This window comes from Cyclopterus lumpus, chromosome 18 (assembly GCF_009769545.1).
Source record: "Cyclopterus lumpus isolate fCycLum1 chromosome 18, fCycLum1.pri, whole genome shotgun sequence".
Taxonomy (NCBI): domain Eukaryota; kingdom Metazoa; phylum Chordata; class Actinopteri; order Perciformes; family Cyclopteridae; genus Cyclopterus; species Cyclopterus lumpus.
Genome location: NC_046983.1, coordinates 16,632,238 through 16,657,263, shown reverse-complemented (window position 1 = coordinate 16,657,263; position 25,026 = coordinate 16,632,238). Strand labels below are relative to the sequence as shown.

General features: G+C 43.1%; 1 protein-coding gene across 1 annotated transcript in view; it reads right to left on the bottom strand.

Annotated features, from left to right (window-relative positions):
- Window positions 1-227: 227 nt before the first annotated feature.
- Window positions 228-25,026, bottom strand: part of sorcs2 (sortilin-related VPS10 domain containing receptor 2) — a 226,304-nt gene continuing 201,505 nt past the window's right edge. The window contains exons 7-12 of the mRNA XM_034557809.1: window positions 24,489-24,607; window positions 16,873-16,962; window positions 10,226-10,405; window positions 3,750-3,896; window positions 688-790; window positions 228-250 (exon numbers count right to left, since the gene is read on the bottom strand). Coding sequence (XP_034413700.1) covers window positions 228-250; window positions 688-790; window positions 3,750-3,896; window positions 10,226-10,405; window positions 16,873-16,962; window positions 24,489-24,607 — 662 coding nt within the window. The remainder of the gene's footprint in view (window positions 251-687; window positions 791-3,749; window positions 3,897-10,225; window positions 10,406-16,872; window positions 16,963-24,488; window positions 24,608-25,026) is intronic.

The following is a 25,026-nucleotide window of genomic DNA, read 5'->3' as shown; positions in this document are numbered from 1 at the left end:
TATTGGGCTGTACAAAATAGACTGAATTGAATTGAAACACTACAGCACATATTACGTTTTTATTATTTATTGTTACATGCTTTTATCTAAAATAATATTCAGATACTCTCAAAACATTTAAGGTTGAATCCCCTGCAAAATCACGTGACAACTCCGCTGCTCCACGCATGAAATATCGTCCAACCCATGTTCACTGTGTCTGATAGTCAAGCAAGTGCCAGGATGCGTCAACCAGCGTCCAGCAAGTACCCTCGATGTGCACAAAGGTGCGAGAGTCCAACCAATGCTATTTGGTGCTTGCAGCTTTAATGTTCTCTTGTTTTTCTTGATCTTGTCATTAAGATGTTAAGATTTTTTATCTGTTCTTGTCAATTTAAATAAACAAAATGCTTGCAAACCTAAGAGCTCATGTTGTACTTGCCTTCCTTCTTTGGAATATATTTCTTCTTATATGTTTACAATCAATTTTTGTTCATATTGTCGACACTAATTGTATTATGTTGGTTATCTGTACACACAACATCTATTGCATATCTGTCTTTCCAGGGTTATTCCAGATCCAAATTGAGGTTTCTAAGGACAGAGGTTACTTCCTGCTGTACAGATTGTGAAGCCTAAACATTCATAAACGTCAGGTGGGGAGAACATTCAAATAAATTAAAAATACATTTTCCCCTAGAGACTCACCAGCACCCATGATGAGACCTGGAGCAGAATCTTTGGTGTGGACTGTCCCAGACACATAGGGGTTGTCTGCCCAGCGTAGATGGAGGTGGAGGTGACAGTCCGGCTGCAGTGCAAACATTGTCGAGTGATTTTGATGTGAGGATAATTCTGCCACAGTAAATTGGCTAAACTGTTCTATTATCTATCATTTTTACACAAACAAAAACTTTTACCTTGATACACTGCATAAATTATGGCTGTGACTTACCTTTATTTCATTCCCTGATGTTAGAAGTTGCAGGCTTTTTGCCCTAAAAAGTAGTGGTTAACTACACTTATGGTAGTACCTCCCACCTTATGAATAAAAGCCTAGATGAGGACTTCCTCCTTTTTGTCTCCAAACACCTTCACCTGGATTGAGTGTTTGGTGCTGTTTTCCGTGTGTCTTTTGTTTTTTTTTGTTTTAATGTTAGTAGCTATTTATTTATATTATTGGGATTATGATGTATTTCCGATGATTAACGGATCATCTTTGATCCAATTTATTGTGTAATATTATGATGAAGTACATGTTAAGCTAATAGTTGTTATATTTGCACATTAAAGTATATGATTTAACTGCTGACTTTATTATATGAGCAAAATGATATGAGCAAAATCTCGTTCTTTCAAAGTGTAGAACCATGGCAATCATCAGACACATCCATCTGCACTACTTGCACTATCACCACTTTCTGCACTACATCCCCAATTCATTGTCACTGTTGTTTTTATATTGTACATACATGTTGTTGTTTTGTTTTTTATATTGTACATACATGTTGCTACTCTGTTGTCTTTAATGTCTTTTTATATTTATCCTGTCGTTTGTAATTTAAATATGTATGTACGACGAGAGCGTACGTGTAACCGGAGTCAAATTCCATGTATGTGCACACAATACATGGCCAATCCTTAATTCAGCTTTGTAGTAGAGATTCTTGTCAACCTTGATCTCCACTGATTAAAGGAAAGATAAGCTAATGTTCTGAGCCCACTTTGTCCCGATTGCTGGCCATTCTACTAACGAACGTCTGGGGGACACAGCTGTAGCTAATTATCGTCAACTCGGGTGCATAACCAGCTAGGGTCTTCAAGCGTCAGCTTTAGCATCAGTGGATACTCGTCGTATGAAGACTCGGAGGATAAAGACCTAGGAGTCTTTCGTTGGAATCTTCGTGGGTAGCCGAGTATAACACTGCTCTGAGTATGCGTTTACTTGCCATACCTGTGCATATATCAACTTGTAGATACTATAGGCCTTGGACTCGTTCACACAACGAAATCCCTCTGTCATCTTTCCCACCCGTTCTACAAACACCCAGCACCTCGTCATAGGGGGCCTCTGGAACTGTCAGTAAGCTAACTGCAAGGCAGACTTCATTTCTGGTTTTGCTATTGAGCAATTGCTGGACTTCCTGGCTCTCACTGAGACTTGGATCACACCAGACAACACACCAACCCCTGCTGATCTCTCCTCTGCCTTCTCTTTCAGCCACACATCCAGACCCTCTGGTCGGGGTCGTGGTACAGGTTACTCATCTCACCCAAATGGTGTTTTTCTCTCTACCCGCTTCCACTTTTTACCCCACTGACTTTTGAGTTTCATGCTGTAACAGTTACTCATCCGGTTCAACTAAACATTGTGGTTCTCTACCGTCCTCCTGTTTCTTTGGGAGATTTATTGGGAGAACTAGACGTCCTCCTGTCCTCCAGCCCCCCCCCCCCCCCCCCCCCCCCCCCCCCCCCCCCCCCCCCCCCCCCCCCCCCCCCCCCCCCCCCCGCTCATCCTTCTGGGTGACTTGAACATTCAGACAGAGAAGTCATCTGACCTGTTGCTCAGCCCCTCCTCCCCTTAGGCTAGCTGGGTTCCCTTGTTTCCAGACTTTGTGATAAGCTGTTGTCTCCAGACATATTAATGGCAGCACAAAAATAGATGCAGGCCTCCCGCCACCACACAACCCAACAAAAAAAAGCTTAAAATAAGAAAATATATCCCGGATGTTTTATACACAACTTGCGCATATATTTACAAAGATTACATTTGTATGACTTAATTATTAAAAAACAATTCGTAAATAACAGATGGTTAAAGGATGCTGAAAGTTCTGTTTTCGGAACAGTTTGACATTTTGGGAAATACACAAATTTGCTTTCTCACAGAGAGTTGGATCATAAGATATATCATTAAATATGAGGCTACAGCCGGTAGCTGTTTAACTTAGCACAAAAGGGACAGCTAGCCTGGTTCAGTCCAAAGGTAAGAAAAACCAAAACTGAAGTGCCAGATCGTTTGTTACAAAGAACCACCTGTGAAGCTTCAGGCTATTTGGAAAAGGGCAGGCGCTTTCAAAAAGTGCTTGGCAGGTGATCGGATGAACCATCCGCCAATCAAATTCTTGCCACAGCCAGTCAGGAGATGAGCAAAAAACTTATTTTCCATCAAGAAAAGGCTTTAATGTCATCAGTTCTGATATAACTGATACTATTGCAGCATCTACATTACCCTCTTAAAGAGCCACCATTATTTTTAACAAACACCTCTCTCCCCTCTCTGTGTTGTCACATCACACAACTTAATCAGGCATGTAGCTGCCAACAATTACTAATTACCGATTGAACTGTAGCACTGTGGTTCAGTGCATTAGTTAAAGCTTGACGGGATGGATTTTTGATCTCGAACCCGCAATTCTTGTGTAATCTCTTGGTATCACAATAATCCAGTTGACGTGCAAGGTTAACAAAATCCCAAAACATATATCGGATCTGTATAAAAAACAAAATTGGCAAGATGTGTTTATACAGAGCTTTATGTGTTTTTTTTTACATGTATGTCCACTGATTAGCCGATTAGTTTTATTTAGCTTATACGATTCTCTACTCTGTTCACATTAGCCAAGTTTTAGGTTTTCGTGGAGGCTGACTTGTTTACTGGTATGCGGATATACAGTGGCTGTGAACGCTTTACTTTAAAGCTGCTCCTCTCAGGTCGTATTAAATAAAGAAAAAAAGTAAAAGGAATTTTTTGTGAGGTCACTACTTACTGCTTTGCAGCTGATTTGCTTGCCATTCATGTCAGTGGTAGGTGGGACCAACAGTTCCCAGTTATGCCCCTTGTTATAGGTGATGAGAGTTGTCACTTTGCCATTGATCTTCTGATTGGCTAGAAAGACTCCGTTGATTCCACGCACCTAGGAAGTGAAGTAGAACAGCTCAGGTTAACGTTGCAAAGACTACATGAAATTCTCATTTAAAAAGTGACCATATGCAGCATTTGTTAAATAGTGGGAACTTTTGCCACAAGTGGAAATTACAGTGCCATGGTAAATGCTAAAACATGTGTAACAGTAGCACAAGAGAGGTAGTTATCAAACTGACTCATAACTTTTCTATTCTCTTTGGACTTCTAGCTTCTATCCTTTGTCACTTCCTAATCTCTCCAATTGTGTTCAGCATTTCAACTTTTCTCTTAATCCATCCTTAGTATGTCTCCGTCTTGATCTAATGCATGTGATGAGAGTGCAGCATCAAATGAGGGATTAGAGGGGAGAAGGACAATTGTTCTGCAGTTTCCTCCGTTGCCCACTACCTCCTCTTTTTACTCCAACACTTTCTCTCTACCTCTTCCTTTCATTCTGTATGTCTGAAGAACATGAATCAAGTAGGCAAGTAAAACCTGGGAGTTTCAAGCTCAGGCTACTCCACACCATCTCTGTGTACTTAAACATGTCTTCATAATGAATGCAAGATTGTATTAAAAAGAAGAAGACATCAATGGGGATAAATGTGTTAATTTAATATTCACTGAAGTAGAGGAAACTTAATTAAGTATTATTGAAGAAAAACATTGGCTAATGAGTTTTTGAGTGACCGCTGAGCTCAGTGCCCCAGACGTCAGTGGTCCAGATGTCAGTTTTACTGGGCGACAATGACAACCACCAACTAACTTACCAGATTGCTACAACATTTATAAAGTGTAAGTATTGATCATATATGTTATCTGTGCTGTAGGCTACTAGACATTAAATTGAGTTATGTTAGAAGTAAAGCTAAACTCTGCTATGTAAGTTAGCTTTTACCTCATTAAAGTGAGTTAACTTGCTATTCATAACGTAGTTGTAAGTTATATTATCTATTACACTTTTTAGCAACGTGACCCGTATAATTACTAATTACCATTATTATTAATATTAAGTAGCACGTTACTGTGCGATTGTGTGTGATTTTGCAAACGGATGTCTGTTATTTGTATTTAAACTGTACACACACATATAAAAATATACGCACACATACATACATATAAACATATACATTGTAGACTAAAGACTTTCCTCTTTAATAGCACTTATAGTTAGGCAGCCCCTAGATACGCCCCTAAGTAACATTTCAAAAATCAGGCACATCTTGTCTCAAAAAGATGCAGAAAAGCTGGTTCACGCGTTTGTTACTTCCAGACTAGATTACTGCAACTCCTTATTATCAGGCTGCTCTAATAAGTCTCTTAAATCCCTCCAGTTGATCCAGAATGCTGCAGCTCGTGTACTCACAAAAACTAAGAAAAGAGATCACATTACTCCTGTATTAGCTGCTCTGCACTGGCTCCCTGTCAAATCAAGAATCACATTTAAAATTCTTCTCCTCACCTACAAAGCCTTGATTGGTGATGCACCATCATATCTTAAGGAGCTTGTAGTACCATATTGCCCCACTAGAGAGCTGCGCTCACTAAATGCGGGGCTACTTGTGGTTCCTAGAGTCCTAAAATGTAGGATGGGAGCAAGAGCCTTCAGTTATCAAGCTCCTCTTTTATGGAATCAGCTTCCACTTTCAGTCTGGGAGGCAGACAGTCACCTCATTCAAGAATAGACTTAAGACTTTCCTGTTTGATAGTGCTTATAGTTAGGGCTGAATCAGGTTTGCCCTGGTCGAGCCCCTAGATATGCTGCTATAGGCTTATAGGCTGCTGGGGGATGTTTTAGGATACACTGAGCACCTATCTCCTCTTCTCTCTCTCTTTATGGATGAATTTACATCTCTCCATTGCACCTTATTAATTCTGCTTCCTCCCCGGAGTCGTTGTGACTTCACATCTTATAGGGTCCATTGGACCTGGAGGTGTCTGATGCCTGGTGAGCCGGCCTCCCGCATTGGCCCTGCTGATGCGCCCCGCCACCCCTCCTCTCTACCTCCTTCTGTTTCATGGATTGGAGTTCCATTCATACATTGTCATATTCATGTAATGTGTTTATGTAACTTTGTAAATGCTGTTCATTCTGTACACATGACATCTATTGCTTCTGTCCATCCGGGGAGAGGGATCCTCCTCTGTTGCTCTCCTGAAGGTTTCTTCCTTTTTCCCTGTCAAAGGTTATTTTTGGGGAGTTTTTCCTGATTCGATGTGAGGTCCTGGGACAGGGATGTCGTATGTGTACAGATTGTAAAGCCCTCTGAGGCAAATTTGTAATTTGTGAAATTGGGCTATACAAAATAAACTGAATTGAATTGTATCACCGAAGAGTGAATTGTGCATTTGTGTAGTGCGATTTAATAACCATAAAGTAATATGTTTTGTTAATTCTGTGCATGTGTTAACTTGTCTTGCAGATGATTGTGTTTTGGGAAAGGGAATTGTTGTTGCTAGTGAAGTAAATTGTTTTTACACTGCAGCTGAAATCCTTGATCTTTGCTAAATACTCTTTGCTTTTGAGTAAAATAATCAAGTTCCTCTAATTAATACGAAGAGAGCGTATCTTGTGGGGGCATTAGAAAAAGTGCGGAATCAACAAACGCTGACTGACAGACCGGAGAGCATTAAAGCAAGTTCTGCGGTAAAACTGTGCAAAGTAAGACATCTAAGAGGAGGCAGCCGGCGAACTTTATAACAACTGGCAGACTGCATTGAAGATCACTGCCACTACCAGTTTGGTTAGCGCGAGCGTTACCTACATCACGGGGATCCGTCGCTCATTCACGTGTGGCAATAATACATTCATTGTTGATAAATATCATTGTGTCTTTATGGTGACTGTTTCTATCTGTTTGCTAATCACATGCTGGTGGAGGCACAGTACATTGGTGACAGCAAAGAGGTCTAATTGTTTGGTGATGGCTATAAGACTTGTCTTTGTTCACTAATTATGCTAAAAAATAAAGTTTAAAAAGATTGCCTGGTGTTAAATTGGTGGCTATGGCAGCAGTGGGATTTGACTGTACATGTGTATATATATATAGTATAATTAGACAAGCAGTTGGTGCCTCCACACCAACCACAGGGTATGTATTGTCCCCATATGATGACACAATTTCATTTGAATCAAACAAAGAAGCCATTATACAACATCTGAAAACATCCTCCTGCTGCTTGGATATTCTACCAACACACTTTTAATTTTTTATCTTTTTTGAACTTTTTATTTTGCATTTTCAACAAAACAGAGCAATCCTTAACATTTAAATACATAGACACAACAAAACAAACATCGTACACTCAAAGCAGTAGTATCAGTATCCATAGTCCATCCCACAGCAAGTACAAATGCCAATCTCCCCCTACTTGAACATCGACATCCACAAATACCCCCACTCATATACAACCTTCCATATCGGCATCCACCCATACATGACCATCCATATCCACCTACCCACACGTATATACTTTTGGACATATATTCCACAGTTCAATGAAGAAGGAGGGAAGGACTGTATAGTTAAATTGAGTACGATTTAAATTATATATGGAGTAAATATAAAATAGAACAAAGTCAAATAAGACTTTAAACACAAACTAAAAACAAATATGCGCATATATATATATATACACACACACATACACATATATATATATATATATATATATATATATATATATATATATATATATATATATATACACACACACACACACACACACACATATATATATATATATATATATATATATACACATACATATATACACACACACATATATATATACACACACATATATACACATACATATATACACACACACACATATACATATATATATATGTGTGTGTGTATATATATATATATATATATATATATATATATATATATATACACACACATATATATACACACACATATATATATATACACATATATATACACACACACACATATATATATATATATATATATATATATGTGTATATATATCCACTTAAACATCCACTTAAACACAGACAGTGGCAGAACTTCAGTCTTAGTATTACTAGATCCCAGTGCTGCATTCGACACGGTTGATTATTACATACTACTAGACAGACTAGGTAGGACTCTCTGGCGCAGCACTTAACTGGTTTGAATCCTACTTGAAGGACGGACAATACTTTGTGTCTGTAGCTAATTACACATCAGAGCTGATTAGGATGACATGTGGTGTTCCCCAAGGTTCAATACTGGGGCCTCATCTGTTCAACATCTACATGCTTCCACTTGCTCAGACTATGAAAAACAACAAAGTGTGTTATCATAATTATGCAGACGACACACAAACGACATAACTATATCACCAGGGGACCATAATACCACACAAGTGCTGGCTAAATGCATTGAAGAAAACAACTGGATGTGCCAGAATTTTCTTCAATTAAATAAAGATAAAACAGAAGTAATTGTTTTTGGTCCCAAGGACGAAAAATCAAAAGTCAGCACTCAGCTTCAATAGCTGATGTTAAAAACCATAAACCAAGCCACAAATCAAGGTGAAGTTATGGATTCAGACCTTAACCTGAACAGCCATATCAAGACAATTACAAAATCAGCCTACTATCACTTGAAGAATATATCAAGGATTAGAAGACGTATGTCTCAACAGGATTGAGAAACTTGTCCATGCATTTATCTTCAGAAGACTTGACTACTGTAACAGTGTGTTCACAGGTCTTTGTATAAAGTCAATCAGAAAGCTGCAGCTTGAGTCCTCACTAAGACCAGGAAAGCGGATCACATCTCTCCAGTTCTGATGTCTTTGCATTGGCTTCCTGTCCAACAAAGAATTGACTATTATTCTATTTCTTGCTTTTTGACTGTTTTAAATGTTTTAATGAATGCTCTTAATTGTTTTTAAATCTTGTTTTCTTCTGCATTATGTTTTGATGTGAAGCACTTTGAATTGCCTTGCTGTTGAAATGTGCTATACAAATAAACTTGCCGTGCATGTTTAAACAGAATGGCACTGGTGCTTGATCACTCAAACTTTGCTTTTGGCATTCATTTGTATATTGAAATGCGGGTTTTCTCTGTTTTTCACTTTCAATGACTTAAATGAACAATGGTGTTTTTAGAATAAATTAAATAGCAAAAATGGCTGGATGGGCTGAACCTACAAAAATAAGTGGAAAAAGGAAATGTTGTTTGGTCATTTTGAGTGGAATCCAGTTATAAATCTGAGGGGGGATGGGGGGGAGGAGAGGTGTTTCTCCTGACATATGTGGGAAACATTGTGGATTCCATCTACACGTGGGCTACATAATTCCCTACGTTTTGATCCATGAATGGTGTAAAGAGTGAAAATTGTGAGACTTGTGGCAAAATACGTTTTTTTTTTTTTTTTAGGACTTTCGGTTGTTCCCTCACACTCTAGCAGTTGGCTCTGTCACTCTAGATCTGAACATTCCGTGCCATCCACTCCCATTATAAACTCTGAAACAGCCTGGAAATCCTCCCAAACCGTCCAACGCTCCGAGCTGTACGCTTGACCAAAGTTCTGGCGGAAGAGGGAGAATTGGAAGATTATTATGAAGAAGCCCGCAGGTGTACATGCAGTTTGGCTCTATGAGCCTGCTGCTTCCCAAAGCCAGACCGAATTAAACACAAATTTCACACTTATATCAGATGTCTATTTTCACCAAGCCTGACAAGTATGAAATATTTGGTGAGTTTAAGCATGGCAAGTACCCCAAAAATGCGCCCAATTTTCACTAATAATAAAAATCAAATCCTTAGAATACTACGTCTGTCGCATGGACCCTAATGACACTTCATATACAGTGCAAATCAACAACCTTACAGCGGGGTGCTCAGTGAACAACCGACTGCTCAACATCAGTAAAACCAAGGAGCTGATAGTTGATTTCAGAAAAAAAGAAGGCAAAGACACACAACCCTATCTACATCAATGGAGCTGAGGTAGAGCAAGTTAATAGCTTTAAGTTCTTAAGAATCAAAATCACAAACAACCAACATCCAGGTGGAGAAAGCTCATAGAAATAGCTGTATTTATTATTAAAAAACACTCAGAACGTCATTGGTACTACTGGAGCATTAGTTATATTGGTGAGAGGAGCCTCCTAAGAGCTAAAAGGATAATAAAACACAATACCCAGCCATCCGCAGCCTCGCCGGCAAGAGATCAGACTAGAATCCCTGCTCCACTGCAGTTAAAGAAGCCAGTCCAGGTTGTTGAGGTATCTGATTAGGATGCCTCCTTCTCCCCGTGAAGGTACTTGTGACATAGTAGAATGGCTATTCCACTCCTCCATCCCCAACTAACCTCAAGTATGTCGATGAGGACATTCTCTTCTGGCTGCTTGGTGCTGCGAACATTTTCCAGGACGATAGAGTAATAGATGCCCTGGGGGTCGGACTGGTACAGGTTATATGTGTCTGACTGGTACCACTCCTGGAGGGCGAGGAAGACTTGGTTCTTGTCCGTACTCACTATCTGAACATCCTGGGGGCAGAAACGGGGGGGGGGAAGCGTCAGTCAGTATTTTCTGTAAATATTTTTTTTCCTTCTTTTTAATATTTCTGTGCATTTACATTGAGAGCAACAAAATACCGGAGTAACATTCCAACATACAGCAGAAGATAAATTGTGAATGAAACTGGATTGAGTTTGAACTGGACTTTTTCCCTTTGTGCAGTTGGGACCTACAACAAAAGGCTGCAAAGATGGCTGGTTGCAGGTAGAAATGTCTATACATCTCACCGGAAAATGTGCAAGAACTACTTGATCAACATAAAGATTTTTATTATAAAAACTGCTGCAACGGCAAGAAAGCAACATTAAAGTTTATATACCTTCATGGACACTACTGCCACCAGAATGGATGCCATTTTGAAAGAGCTTCAGTAATTATAAGTCAGCCTCCATTTTCCAAAAAAGTAGTTGGATAAATTGAAAGCTACCAATACCATCCTGTCATCACACTGTAAATTAAATGATGCATAGATAAACATATCAGGGATTGTAATAAACACAAAAGCAGACTTTGACAGTCAGCTTAGGCCTCACAATGTGATTTTTGATGGAATCATAAAGACTGAGAGCAAAAGGTTGTCAGTCGATGTTAAATGGTTTGTACTTGTATGGTGCTTTTCTAGTGTTCCGCCCACTCAAAGCACTAAGTTCATATACCGATGGCAGGGGCTTTCCCATCAGGACTATCTAAACAGTGGCACATAGCCATTGGGGTTAAGTGTCTTGTCCAAGGACACACTGACATAGGACTAGAGGAGCTGGGGTTCAAACAGACAATCTTCTGATTGAGGGCCAACACAAACACCCAAAATTGACTTTCCTTAGGGACAAACTGGATCTGGATCCTCATATCATTGGCATAGAACTTAGGCTAAAAGATGTTTAAAGAAGTTGGTAGACCTCAACCTCTCATGGTCAAGTTCCTAAGACTTACTGACAGAGACAAAGTTTTATGCAATGCAAAAAATAAATAAAAGATCACACATTTTCATACATGAGGACTATCCTGATTTGGTTTGGCAGAGGAGAAAGGAGCTGCTTCCTAAGATGAAAGCGGGCAGAGAGAGAGGGGACATCGTTTTTCTAAGGTAAGACAAGCAATTCATCCAACACCTTCGAACAGATGAAACTACTTCAAGTTAACTTACGTATATAACCTATGTTAGTGGGTTGCTGTTAAAAGCCACAAAGCTCAAACTGCAGTTAAAAAAAATACTGAATAAAGAATGTGAATTGAATATGGAAGTTGTTTTTGTAGGAGACATATATTGACTGGATATTATCAGTCTCATAAAGCATCGACTGGTTATCACAACTGATGCTTGCTTTTTAAAACAAGTGGTGACGCAACCAATTAGATCAGTGGTTCTCAAACTGTGGGGCGCCAAGGTATTACAGGTGGGGCGCGGGGGGCAGTGCAGAGAACTTCACATATTACAAAAGTATGTGTAAATGTTTACGTTACGGTGTTAACAGGTTGCGCGTGCGCGATCGTGACGTCCAAGATCGTTGTAACGTTACACATGCATATACTTTTGAATCAAATGTATTAATTCAATTTTAATTATTCATTTGCTGATGTATAATTTCTAATGAAATTGGCGTGACATATTTGGAAAGCTTTGCATTGTTCTAACAAAGTGATTGCACTTTTTATTTGTTTTGTCTGCAATATGGTTTACTTGAAAGTGATTGCAATCTTTATTCTATTATTTCAAAAAGCACAGATGGAGGAGTCACAAAAAATTCAGCATGGACCATTTTGTTACAATTTTGTTGTTCCTCCGAAGTGGGGCGCGACAGAAAAAGTTTGAGAACCACTGAATTAGATTAACAATCATAAATACTTGAGTGAAGAATATTTTGATACCAATGCTGTATAAATTCCTAGTAGGTTTTAGTGATCAAAATGTGTACATACAGTAACTTAAAAGACAAATGGGCTTTTGATTGATTATAGTGAATTTATATTTAAAACAATATTCAGTAACTTTACTCTTAAAATTACTTTACTCGTAGGGTAGCATCACTTCATACATCAATGGGCTCAACCTTGTTGTACAACAACCTCACCCCCCCTACTCTTTCCAAGCATCGGACCAGGGCCCTATTCCTCGTACCTGGCTAACATAGTTAGCTGGATAATTTTCAGGATAAATCAGGCTTTTCGGTTCCACGAGGCAAGTTTGGCAAAATCACCTTAGCAACACATCCAAAAATTTGAACCTGCTACAGCGCAGGCTAAATTAAATTAGTTGGATAAGCTGGCCACTCCTCCTCCTATGAATCGCCACCTTAACGTGGTGGAGGAGTTTGAGTGGCTCAGTGATCCTGGGAGCTATGTTGTCCGGAGCATCAGCCCCTGGTAGGGTCTCCCAAAGCAAACAGGTCTCGGGGGAGAGCCCAGACTAAGAGCAGTTCAATAAACCCTGATGAATAGCAGCCCACGGTCTGAAGCTACCTTGCCCGGACAAGGGAAACCGGGGCACCCTCCTGGAGCCAGACCCAGGAGGGGAGCTCGTCGGCGAGCGTCTGGTGGCCGGGCTTTCGCCCATGGGGCCCGGTCTGGCTCAGCCCGAAAAAACAGCATGGAGCAGCAGTCACCCTGTGGACCCAACACCCGCAGGGAGAATTATTGGGGTCGGGTGCTATGTAGACCGGGCGGCGGGAGACCTGGGCGATCGCCGGCGGCATAGACTAACTCTAGGGACGTGGAACGTCACCTCACTAGTGGGGAAAGAGCCGGAGCTGGTGCGGGAGGTGGAGCGGTACCAGTTAGATATAGTTGGGCTCACCTCCACGCACAGCATGGGCTCTGGAACCAAGCTCCTGGAGAAGGGTTGGACTTTGTCCTTTTCTGGAGTTGCCCAGGGTGAGAGGCGCCGGGCGGGAGTGGGGATACTCACGAGCCCCCGGCTGAGCGCCGCTGTGTTGGAGTTTTCCCCGGGGAACGAGAGGGTCACCTCCCTGCGCCTACGGGTTGCGGGGAGTAAGGCTCTGACTGTTGTTTGTGCTTATGCACCAAACAGCATTTCGGAGTATCCGGCCTTCTTGGAGTCGGTGGGAGGGGTCCTGGAAAGGGCGCCGCCTGCCGACTTGGTTGTATCGGTTCAGATCGGCTTGCCCGATCTGAACCAGAATGGTGTTTTGTTGTTGGACTTCTGTGCTAGCCACAGTTTGTCCATAACGAACACCATGTTCGAACATAAGGTGGCTCATAAGTGTACCTGGTACCAGAACACCTTAGGCCGGAGATCAATGATCGACTTTGTAATCGTATCATCTGATCTGCGGCCGTATGTTTTGGACATCTCGGGTTAAGAGAGGAGCAGAGCTGTCAACTGATCACCACCTGGTGGTGAGTTGGATCAGATGGCGGGGGAGTCGGCTAGAAAGACCTGGCAAGCCCAAACGTGTAGTGAGGGTGAACTGGGAACGTCTGGCAGAGGATCCTGTCCCTCCGGAAGAACTTCTCACAAATCCCGAGGGAGGCTGGGGACATGGAATCCGAGTGGACCTTGTTCAAAGCCTCTATTGTGGACGGGGCTGTGGCCGAAAGGTGATCGGTGCCTGTCATGGCGGCAACCCGAGAACCCGGTGGTGGACACTGGGGGTGTCGAAAGGAGTCAGCTGAGGTGGTTCGGGCATCTAGTCAGGATGCCTCCTGGACCCCTCCCATTAGAGGTTTTCCGGGCACGTCCAACTGGTAGGAGGCCCCGGGGAAGACCGAGGACACACTAGAGGGATTATATCTCCCGGCTGGCCTTGGAACGCCTCGGGATCCCCCAGAACTGGAAAGTGTTGCGGGTGAGAGGGAAGCCTGGGTCGGCCTGCTGAACCTGCTGCCACCACGACCCGACCCCGGATAAGAGGTGATAATGGATGGATGGCATATCTATTAAACTTCATCTATAGAACCTATAGGTAATTTAGTGAATAGACCCTCAATTTACTATGTGCCTGTATAGACTATATAATTGATCAGGTTTTATTTGTTATTTATGTTTTGAAATAGATTTAATGTATAAACGTCAAACTACTAATTTATTTGATAGACATTAATCAATAAAATGAGTTACTGATTCTACCTAGTCACATTCAATCCTTTTTGGTTTATTGTTATTCATCGTAAGTCCATTAATTAATTTTATTGTTTATTCCTAAATGTTTTGTTTAGCAGTCAAGTTTTGAAACAACTGTGTCGAGGTGAAAAGCATAAAAGTGACAATGATTAATTGGGTAAGTAAAGTGATAAAAGACATACAGGTGGTTACATCCTGGCTGAGAGACAGAATGGAAGCAGAGCAAAATGCAACAATTATTCCCTGTTATTTCACAGCCCAGCAAGCTGTATACGTGTCTGTGCATGAGTGTGTGTATATGTGGTAACCCATAACCTGGGTCAGCTCTCAGGCAACGTGTTTTCACTGATGACCTATGCATTTTTCATCCTCCAGCCTTTCAAATTCTACACACTGGAAAAACATGGTGCTCGAAATAGTCCCTCTCAACTGTCTCCCACTGTCCTTACTTTCTCTATTTCTCGCCTGTGTCCCCCTTCTTCTTCCCGCTCTGTGTTGCTCAACCTAAAAGCTTTGCAGCATGTGACCTATATGCTCACCCAAGTAAGAGGACACATGTATAGAGAGAAGGAGACAAGAAACACACATGCACACACAAACGCATTCATACACAAACTGATTTACCCACTGCCTTCCTGCCACATTTAATCAAATTGATCCTATTGTCTCTACTAGGGGAGAAAGACAGAAAGAGATAGTGTGTGTGTGTGTGTGTGTAATTCAATACTTTTCACCTTTATGGACATCACAGAGTACTGTAGTTGAAATAGTCAAGCCATTGAGGCACAGGATCTTGCCAAATGGTGGGCTAAAGCTAGAGTAATTATATAAATGTCCTGGCAACATTGTGTGTGTGTGTGTGTGTCCATGCAGTCCTCTCTCTGACAGTGTCAATTGAAGTGATTGTCTAAAAGTTTTTTTGTTGTTGTAGTTTAGGGCTGAAAAATACATGAAACCTTTACCCGAGCTGTACGTTCAATCAGTGTAGTTCAATAAAACTCAGGCTGGTGTCACACTAAAACGGCCCCTTGGTCCTACAACGCTGACGGTAAAGGTTCCATGTCTTGTATTAGAGTAGGGGGTAGAGTAGTTTGTAGTGAATATTAAATGGTAGGAATTGTGTATCAAGCCAGTACCAGTTTTCATTTGGGTATTGTCGGACACCTGACAGCAACAAACAAGTGTAACGTAGTGGGCTGTAAAGTTGCAGGGTTAAGTGAACGTAAAAGGCATTTCATGTATGCATTAGCTTATTGGAAAACTGTAAAGGTAAGTGAAGTTGTTAAGGTAGAAAGTTAGTCACAAATAGTCAAATTGCCTACCACTCTGTGTCTATGACTATGTCTCTTGGTGTCGAGTTTAAACAAAGTTTTGTGAATGTGAAATTGGTTGTTGCTTAAACGGTATTTTCACCTTTTTTGGACAGTTGACAGAGAATCAGACATGTCATAACGTGCAACAAAGGTCCCTGGCTGCAGTCGAAGCAGCATGTCACATGCGCTGTACCTATTCGGATACCAAGGTGCTCATTTGAAGAGCTGCCCATACATTCAATCCACACTAACTCCAACCTGATTGGACATACCGTCTTTAATAAAAATGTAATGATTGCAATCAAGTACTGTATAGGCTCTATGAGAAGTATATAAGAAGGAAGCATTATTACTTCCACTTAATGATGCATTTATTTAATGTTCCCATCCCACCATATCTCCATAGTGAACTGGGGACCTACTCTGAAAACATAGTAAACATACAGAGTAAAGAGTAAGATATTTGTGTGATTGGAATGGCTGCCTGTAGAGACTATGCTTCGCTAAACAAATCAAAACAAATGGGTTTATATAGTGATGTCAGTGTAGATTGATATATTTGTAAAGATTTTTTCTTTGAAATAAAATGAATAACTGATTTCAAAACAGCTCTAAAATAAACATTTTGAAAAAGGATGGTGGCGTGGGGCTCTTTGGTTATCCAAGTTAATTTTGGCTGATAATGGCCAACAGAAATCTACTTTGACTACTCTTCTGGTCTATGAAATTCAATCCAGTTACACAACATTTTAGCCTAAGTTGTGTTTTCTGCAAACAGTCAACATCTTTAATCAAAAGCATTTATTCATACATGTTCATCAATGTTTCTTGGAGAATTATTGCTTCAAAGCCTATGAAACAGATATTTGGGAAACAAACTGATATTCCTCAAGATAATGAAAAGAAAACAATTTAAAAAATGGCATTAAAAAAACATCATGGTTAATTTGTACCACCTACATGCAGACATAATGTCGAAGTACATTATGTCAATGTCAAAAGTTTGAAGCAGTGCAAGTAGTATCATATTTGTATGCTTTACCTTTGGCAAGGCATACTTAGGAAACCTCATTTGGACAAACTCATTGCGCCGATAGGACACAAAGTACTTTGTAGGAACCCCTGTGGTGACCTGAAAAAGAAAGGGGAAAAAACACACACAATCTAAAAGCCAACACTTCAAATCCACTTTTTTTTTAAAAACATTAGCTTTGCGTCTCATCTCCATTTTATTATTAGAACTTTAACATACAATCACACTTTCATTGCAAAAAGCTTGAATGAAGAAAGGAGAAAGGAAGCGAGGATGTAAAAACTAATTTAAAGAAATTAGAGAATAAAATAAAGATCAGGTGGAAGAATAAAAAAAACTGCATGTATGTAAATTGTATTAACTGTATTTATAAAGACTTGTTTGTGTCACTTTAACTGAATATAAAGGCCAGTTTGTAAATTAAAATTGAGATTAAAACCAATTGTCAGTGTCCGTGGGCTCCAGAAAAAAGGGCACCCAGAAACTGCATACAACGCATACATTTAAGGCTCCTCCGCGAACTGCCAAGTTAACGTGGTTTGAGTGGCTCAGTGATCCTGGGACCTATGTTGTCATCAGGTAGGGTCTCCCAAGGCAAACCGCTTCGGGTCGGATGCTATGCAGAGCTGGTGGCGGGCCGGGCAGGCGACCTGGGCGAGCTGATTACCGGCAGCATAGACTAGCTCTAGGGACATGGAACATCACCTCGCTAGTGGAGAAAGAGCCTGAGCTGGTGCAGGAGGTGGAGCGGTACCAGCTAGATATAGTTGGGCTCACTTCCATGCACATAACTGGCTCTGGAACAATTTCCTGGAGGAGGGTTGGACCTTTTCTGGAGTTCTTGGAGTCGGTGGGAAGGGTCCTGGAAAGGAAGCTTCAAGCCGACTCATAGTTCTCCTGGGAGACCACACTCATGTGGGCAATGACAGAGAAACCTGGTGGGGGGTGATTGGGAAGAATGGCTTGCCCGATCTGAACCAGAGCGTTATCTCGCTATTAGACTTCTGTGCTAGCCATGGTTTGTCCATAACAAAAGAGAAAGATAAGAGAAGCTGTCAAGCTAAAGAAGGAGGCCTTTCAGGCCTGGTTGGCTCAGGGCTCTCCTGAAGCAGCTGAGAGGTTAAAACTTGAGCATGGGTAAAGTTCGGGGAGGCCATGGAAAAGGGCTTTCGGTTGGCCTCCTTGGTGGCAAGGCACCAGATGAGATCCACACTAAGATTCTGGACATGGTTTGGCGGTCTTGGCTGATGCGCCTTTTCAATGTCGTCAAAGGAACAATGCCCATGGACTGGCAGACTGGGGTGGTGGTTCTCATTTTCAAAAAGAGGGACCGGAGTGTGCTTGAACTATTGTAGTATCACACTACTCTGCCTCCCGGGGAAAGCTTATGCCAGGGTGTTGGAAAGGAGGCTCGGACAGATTAATAAAACCTCAGATTCAAGAGGAGCCTCTCTGCGATCAGACGATGTGTTCCGGTTAGCCTCCTTGGACCGTGACATTCAGCATTCAATGGGGCGATTTGCAGCCAACTGTGACGCTCTGTCGGATACCGATGGATTGTTCCCACCAAGTGGGGATGGAGTGCCTACCGCAAGCCAAGGAGTTCAAATATCTTTGGTCGTTCACGAGAGCGGGAAATCGACAGGCGGATTGATGCGGCTGTAGCAGTAAAACAGGCGCTGCACCGAACCGTCTTGGTGAAGAGCTACTCCTTTGTGTCTAAAGAAAGCTAATATTTTGGAATGTGCAAATTCTAAAGATATTTAAATAATGTTACCAGAGGAAAGAGGTCAATAAAAGTAAACATCCACCAATGTGTAGCTGGTGGAGTGAAGGTGCAGAATTCACCATCTCTTGGGACAGGGTGCTTAGGGAAACATATAGGCTAGATAATTAAAGAAAATCTCCCACACATTGCAAAGACCTTGGCATTCATCACACAAACTGGGACCAGTGGAGGCCGAGTCATGCTGCCCTCACCTGAGAGACCCGTTTAAAAAGCTCACAAAGCACGAACCAGAAAACAAACATGTTTTAGCAGACGAAACTCATGAAAGAGACCGCACTGGCTGACTGACCGTGACTCAAACAGGAGTGACACGAATCATATACCAAGTTATGGGCTCATACGCCTGCATGACACAATCCCTGTTTGGCTTTTAGTAAGAGCTGTTGCTTTCAACTTTGTATTCAAAGCTTGTATTTGGGGTTTTGTGGGAGGAGCTTGTTTTTCTCATTCACTCCGAGCCTCTGTCATCCGTGATCAGAATAAACTTTGATTATAACCAGTTTTTTTTTTTTAAAGAAGCAGACTTGCAGCTTTTGTAGTAATGACAAATATGAAAATGTTTATTGAGGTGAATGTGTGAATGTCAAGGCTAAAGAGACCCAATACCAAATTAGTGATAACGATTATTAGAAGGGTTTTTACTTAGATCACTGTAAATAATATACATTTGGTGATTGTTTTACCCCAAAAAGTGTGCTACGGTCAATTAGATTTTTTAATGTTATTTTACTCGACCAAGAAGACCTCAGAGATCAATTATCTGGTGATGTAGTTTCTGTAGATGGCATTGCCCTGGCATCCAACACCACTGTAAAGAATCTTGGCGTTATCTTTGATCGGGACTTGTCCTTTAACTCCCACGTGAAGCAAATCTCAAGGACTGCATTTTTTCATCTACGTAACATTTAAAAAAATCAGGCACATCTTGTCTCAAAAAGGTTCACGCGTTTGTTACTTCTAGACTAGATTACTGCAACTCCTTATTATCAGGTTGCTCTAATAAGTCTCTTAAGTCCCTCCAGTTGATCCAGAATGCTGCAGCTCGTGTACTCACAAAAACTAAGAAAAGATATCACATTACTCTTGCTCTGCACTGGCTCCCTGTAAAATCAAGAATCACATTTAAAATTCTTCTCCTCACCTACAAAGCCTTGATTGGTGATGCACCATCATATCTTAAGGAGCTTGTAGTACCATATTGCCCCACTAGAGAAATGCGCTCACTAAATGCGGGGCTACTTGTGGTTCCTAGAGTCCTAAAAAGTAGGATGGGAGCCAGAGCCTTCAGTTATCAAGCTTCTCTTTTATGGAACCAGCTTCCACTTTTAGTCTGGGAGGCAGACACTCACCTCATTCAAGAATAGACTTAAGACTTTCCTCTTTGATAGCGCTTATAGTTAGAGCTGAATCAGGTTTGCCCTGGTCCAGCCCTTAGATATGTTGCGATAGACCTAAACGGCTGCTGGGGGATATTTTAGGATACACTGAGCTCTTCTCTCCTCTTCACTTTCTCTTTAAGGACAAATTCACATCTCTTCATCGCACATTACTAACTGTATTTCTTCCTCTGAATCTTTGTGCCTTCTCGCCTCATAGGGTCCATTGCCCCTGCTTCCTGCATCCAGCCCCTGGCCTCCTGATGGCCCCCCTTCAACCCCCTCTCCTCTCTTCCTCCTGTTTCATGGATTCTGGAAATCTGGATTGTGGTCCATGCTTACTAATTATTCATACATTTCCATCATATTCATTGAATGTGTTGTAACTCTGTAACACTGTTCATTCTGTACACATGACATCTATTGCTTCTCTCCATCCGGGGAGAGGGATCCTCCTCTGTTGCTCTCCTGCTTCCTGCATCCCTTGTGCCTTCCGCTTTAAGGGGCTGGCCTCATGCCTAATTGGCCCCGCCTCTCTTTTTTTTTCCCTGTGAAAGTTTTTTTGTTTGTTTTCCTGATCTGATGTGAGGTCCTGGGACAGGGATGTCGTATGTGTACAGATTGTAAAGCCCTCTGAGGCAAATTTATAATTTGGGATTTTGGGCTATAAAAAATAAACTGATTTGACTTAGAGACTGGGTCAAATCCTATGAATCGCCACCTTAACGTGGTGGAGGAGTTTGAGTGGCTCAGTGATCCTGGGAGCTATGTTGTCCGGGGCATCAGCCCCTGGTAGGGTCTCCCAAGGCAAACAGGTCTCGGGGGAGAGCCCAGACTAAGAGCGGTTCAATAAACCCTGATGATAAGCAGCCCACGGACTGAAGCTACCTTGCCCGGACAAGGGAAACCGGGGCACCCTCCCAGAGCCAGACCCAGGAGGGGAGCTCGTCGGCGAGCGTCTGGTGGCCGGGCTTTCGCCGATGGGGCCTGGTCGGGCTCAGCCCGAAAAAACATCATGGAGCAGCAGTCACCCTGTGGACCCAACACCCGCAGGGAGAATTATCGGGGTCGGGTGCTATGTAGACAGGGCGGCGGGCCAGGCGGGAGACCTGGGCGGGCCGATCGCCGGCTGCATAGACTAGCTCTAGGGACGTGGAACGTCACCTCACTAGCTGGGAAAGAGCCGGAGCTGGTGCAGGAGGTGGAGCGGTACCAGCTAGATATAGTTGGGCTCACCTCCACGCACAGCATGGGCTCTGGAACCAAGCTCCTGGAGAAGGGTTGGACTTTGTCCTTTTCTGGAGTTGCCCAGGGTGAGAGGCGCCGGGCGGGAGTGGGGATACTCACGAGCCCCCGGCTGAGCGCCGCTGTGTTGGAGTTTTCCCCGGGGAACGAGAGGGTCGCCTCCCTGCGCCTACGGGTTGCGGGAAGTAAGGCTCTGACTGTTGTTTGTGCTTATGCACCAAACAGCATTTCGGAGTATCCGGCCTTCTTTGAGTCGGTGGGAGGGGTCCTGGAAAGGGCGCCGCCTGCCGACTTGGTTGTATCGGTTCAGATCGGCTTGCCCGATCTGAACCAGAATGGTGTTTTGTTGTTGGACATAGTTGTTGGACATAGTTCTCCTGTGAGACTTCAATGCTCACGTGGGCAATGACAGAGAAACCTGGCGGGGCGTGATTGGGAGGAACGGCTTGCCCGATCTGAACCCGAATGGTGTTTTGTTGTTGGACTTCTGTGCTAGCCACAGTTTGTCCATAACGAACACCATGTTCGAACATAAGGTGGCTCATAAGTGTACCTGGTACCAGAACACCTTAGGCCGGAGATCAATGATCGACTTTGTAACCGTATCATGTGATCTGCGGCCGTATGTCTTGGACATTCGGGTGTAGAGAGGAGCAGAGCTGTCAACTGATCACCACCTGGTGGTGAGTTGGATCAGATGGCGGGGGACTCGGCTAGAAAGACCTGGCAAGCCCAAACGTGTAGTGAGGGTGAACTGGGAACGTCTGGCAGAGGATCCTGTCCGGGAGGTCTTCAACTCCCACCTCCGGAAGAACTTCTCACAAATCCCGAGGGAGGCTGGGGACATGGAATCGCTGTGGCCGGAAGGTCATCGGTGCCTGTCGTGGCGGCAACCCGAGAACCCGGTGGTGGACACCGGGGGTGAGGGAAGCCGTCAAACTGAAGAAGGAGGCCTTTCGGGCCTGGTTTGCCCAGGGGTCTCGGCTGCAGCGGCGATGGTCGCGGAGGCTAAAACTCGGGCATGGGAGGAGTTCGGGGAGGCCATGGAGAAGGACTTTCGGTTGGCCTCAAGGAAGTTCTGGCAAACCATCCGACGGCTCAGGAAGGGAAAGCAGGGTCTACCCCAGGCTGTTCTCAGCAGGGGGGGGGGGGGGGACTGCTGACCCATATCACCCATATCCCTGGCAGAGGTCGCTAAGGTAGTCAAAAAGCTCCTTGGTCGCAAGGCGCCAGGGGTGGATGAGATCCGCCCTGAGATGCTGAAAGCGCTGGACATTGTTGGGCTGTCTTGGTTGACGCGCCTTTTCAGTGTCGCATGGGGGTCGGGAACAGTGCCCATGGACTGGCAGACCGGGGTGGTGGTTCCCATCTTCAAGAAGGGGGACCGGAGAGTGTGCTCGAACTATCGTGGTATCACACTGCTCAGCCTCCCGGGAAAAGCTTATGCCAGGGTGCTGGAGAGGAGGCTCCGACCGCTTGTCGAACCTTTACGGACAGGATATCTAGGCGCAGCCAGGGGGCGGAGAGGATCCGGTTCGGGAGTCTCGGGATCGCCTCTCTGCTGTTTGCGGATGATGTGGTCCTGTTTGCCTCCTCGGACCGTGACCTCCAGCATTCACTGGGGCGTTTTGCAGCCGAGTGCGAAGCTGCAGGGATGAGAGTTAGCACCTCCAAATCTGAGGCCATGGTGCTCTGCCGGAAACCGTCGGATTGCTCCCTCCAGGTGGGGGCAAACTGCCTACCCCAAGCGAAGGAGTTCAAGTATCTCGGGGTCTTGTTCACGAGTGAGGGTAAGGTGGAGCGGGAGATCGACAGGCGGATCGGTGCGGCTGCAGCAGTAAAACAGGCGCTGTACCGGTCCGTCTTGGTGAAGAGGGAGCTGAGCCGGAAGGCAAAGCTCTCCATTTACTGGTCGGTCTACGTTCCAACCCTCACCTATGGTCACGAACTCTGGGTCGTGACCGAAAGAACGAGATCTCGGAGACAAGCGGCCGAAATGAGCTTCCTCCGTAGGGTGGTCGGGCTCAGCCTTAGAGATAGGGTAAGGAGCTCGGACATCAGGGGGGAGCTTGGAGTCGAGTCGCTGCTCCTTCGTGTCGAAAGGAGTCAGCTGAGGTGGTTCGGGCATCTAGTCAGGATGCCTCCTGGACCCCTCCCATTAGAGGTTTTCCGGGCACGTCCAGCTGGTAGGAGGCCCCGGGGAAGACCGAGGACACGCTGGAGGGATTATATCTCCCGGCTGGCCTTGGAACGCCTCGGGATCCCCCAGAATGAGCTGGAAAGTGTTGCGGGTGAGAGGGAGGCCTGGGTCGGCCTGCTGAACCTGCTGCCACCGCGACCCGACCCCAGATAAGCGGGTGATAATGGATGGATGGATGGACTGGGTGGATAATCCCTGGAGGATAAATGACCGATCTATCATTTTCTAAAGAGTGTTTAATTATTCCTATACAAATTCAGTCAGTCATGCAAATACACATTTACAAAGATACACCTATTAAATCCCACTAAAGGGATTCTGTTTTACTATACTAGTGCATGTATATTCTTTTGTTACCAAATGCAAATGAGATTCAGCTCTCGGCCTCTCTGTCCTGTACTGCATGGCAAGTCAAATACAGAAGATATTTATTCTGCACACAGTGCCACTTAGCAATTATGTTCCATTTTCAGCAAATAGTACAATATGTGATCCGAGCAGCGGAGTTTCTCAGGAGAAAAGACAAAAGGCAGCAGCCTCAGTTGTGTTTGCAAACACAACCACAACTGAGTAGATAGATGGACAGATACACCATATGCACAAATGCTGAATGATAATGATTAACAGGGGAAAAGTAGGTATCAGGCAGACAAATGTAAAGATACACACGTTAGTACTAATATAGTAAGGAATTAATTAATCTTGAGACAGTGTAATTAACAAATGACTGCTAGGCTTAAACCTACACTTGACAAAGAGACCATGCCTAACTGCTTGTTTTTCTATTGTACATGGAACTTGTATTTTCAATCTGTGACTATGACAAAAAGTGTAAACTCAAAATTTAATTTACATCAGTTGCTGATTAAGGATGCTCTTTAAGTCCCCATTGGGGTTCCATTCCAGTCGAGAAAACATAGTGAGGTGCCCACTAGGCAGTAGGCATTAGTTTCACATAAATAATTATACAATACACCACTCTACCCATCACCTACCCTGTTGTAGATATGTTTACCTTGACAAATATGTAGTCGTCCTGCACCAGCAGCGAGTTGTGGTCGATTTTGCCAAGAAACTGAGCAGTCAACATTTTGTCCGAACAGTTCTGGATGAGACAGGTAACATACAGGTAACCTAGTGGCACACAGAAAAAAAAGGAGAAAAAAAGAACAGCTACTGTTGATTAAAAGTACACATATATTCATGCAGTTTCACAGAGTGTGGTGATATATTTCGCATGAAATATGTTAAGATGTAAATTAATTATTACATTACAATTGACTGAATATTACTTAAATTCTTTCAGTGTGATAACGTATTTTTCAGCATGTTTGAAACTGAAAAAATGACACAGTATAGTAGCTCTGTACTTTTATATTCTTCTTTTCATTTATAACCTTGTCAAAGTATCTAGATGTGCTTTTTTGTAGTCAATCTTTGGAACATTGCAGTTTCAAAGCTATCGCCTCATAACTACGTAGGTTTAGTGAAAGTGGAGTTGGATTCACTGAAAATTGCGGTTATCTTTTCCTAACCCCTCATTCATTCTCCTC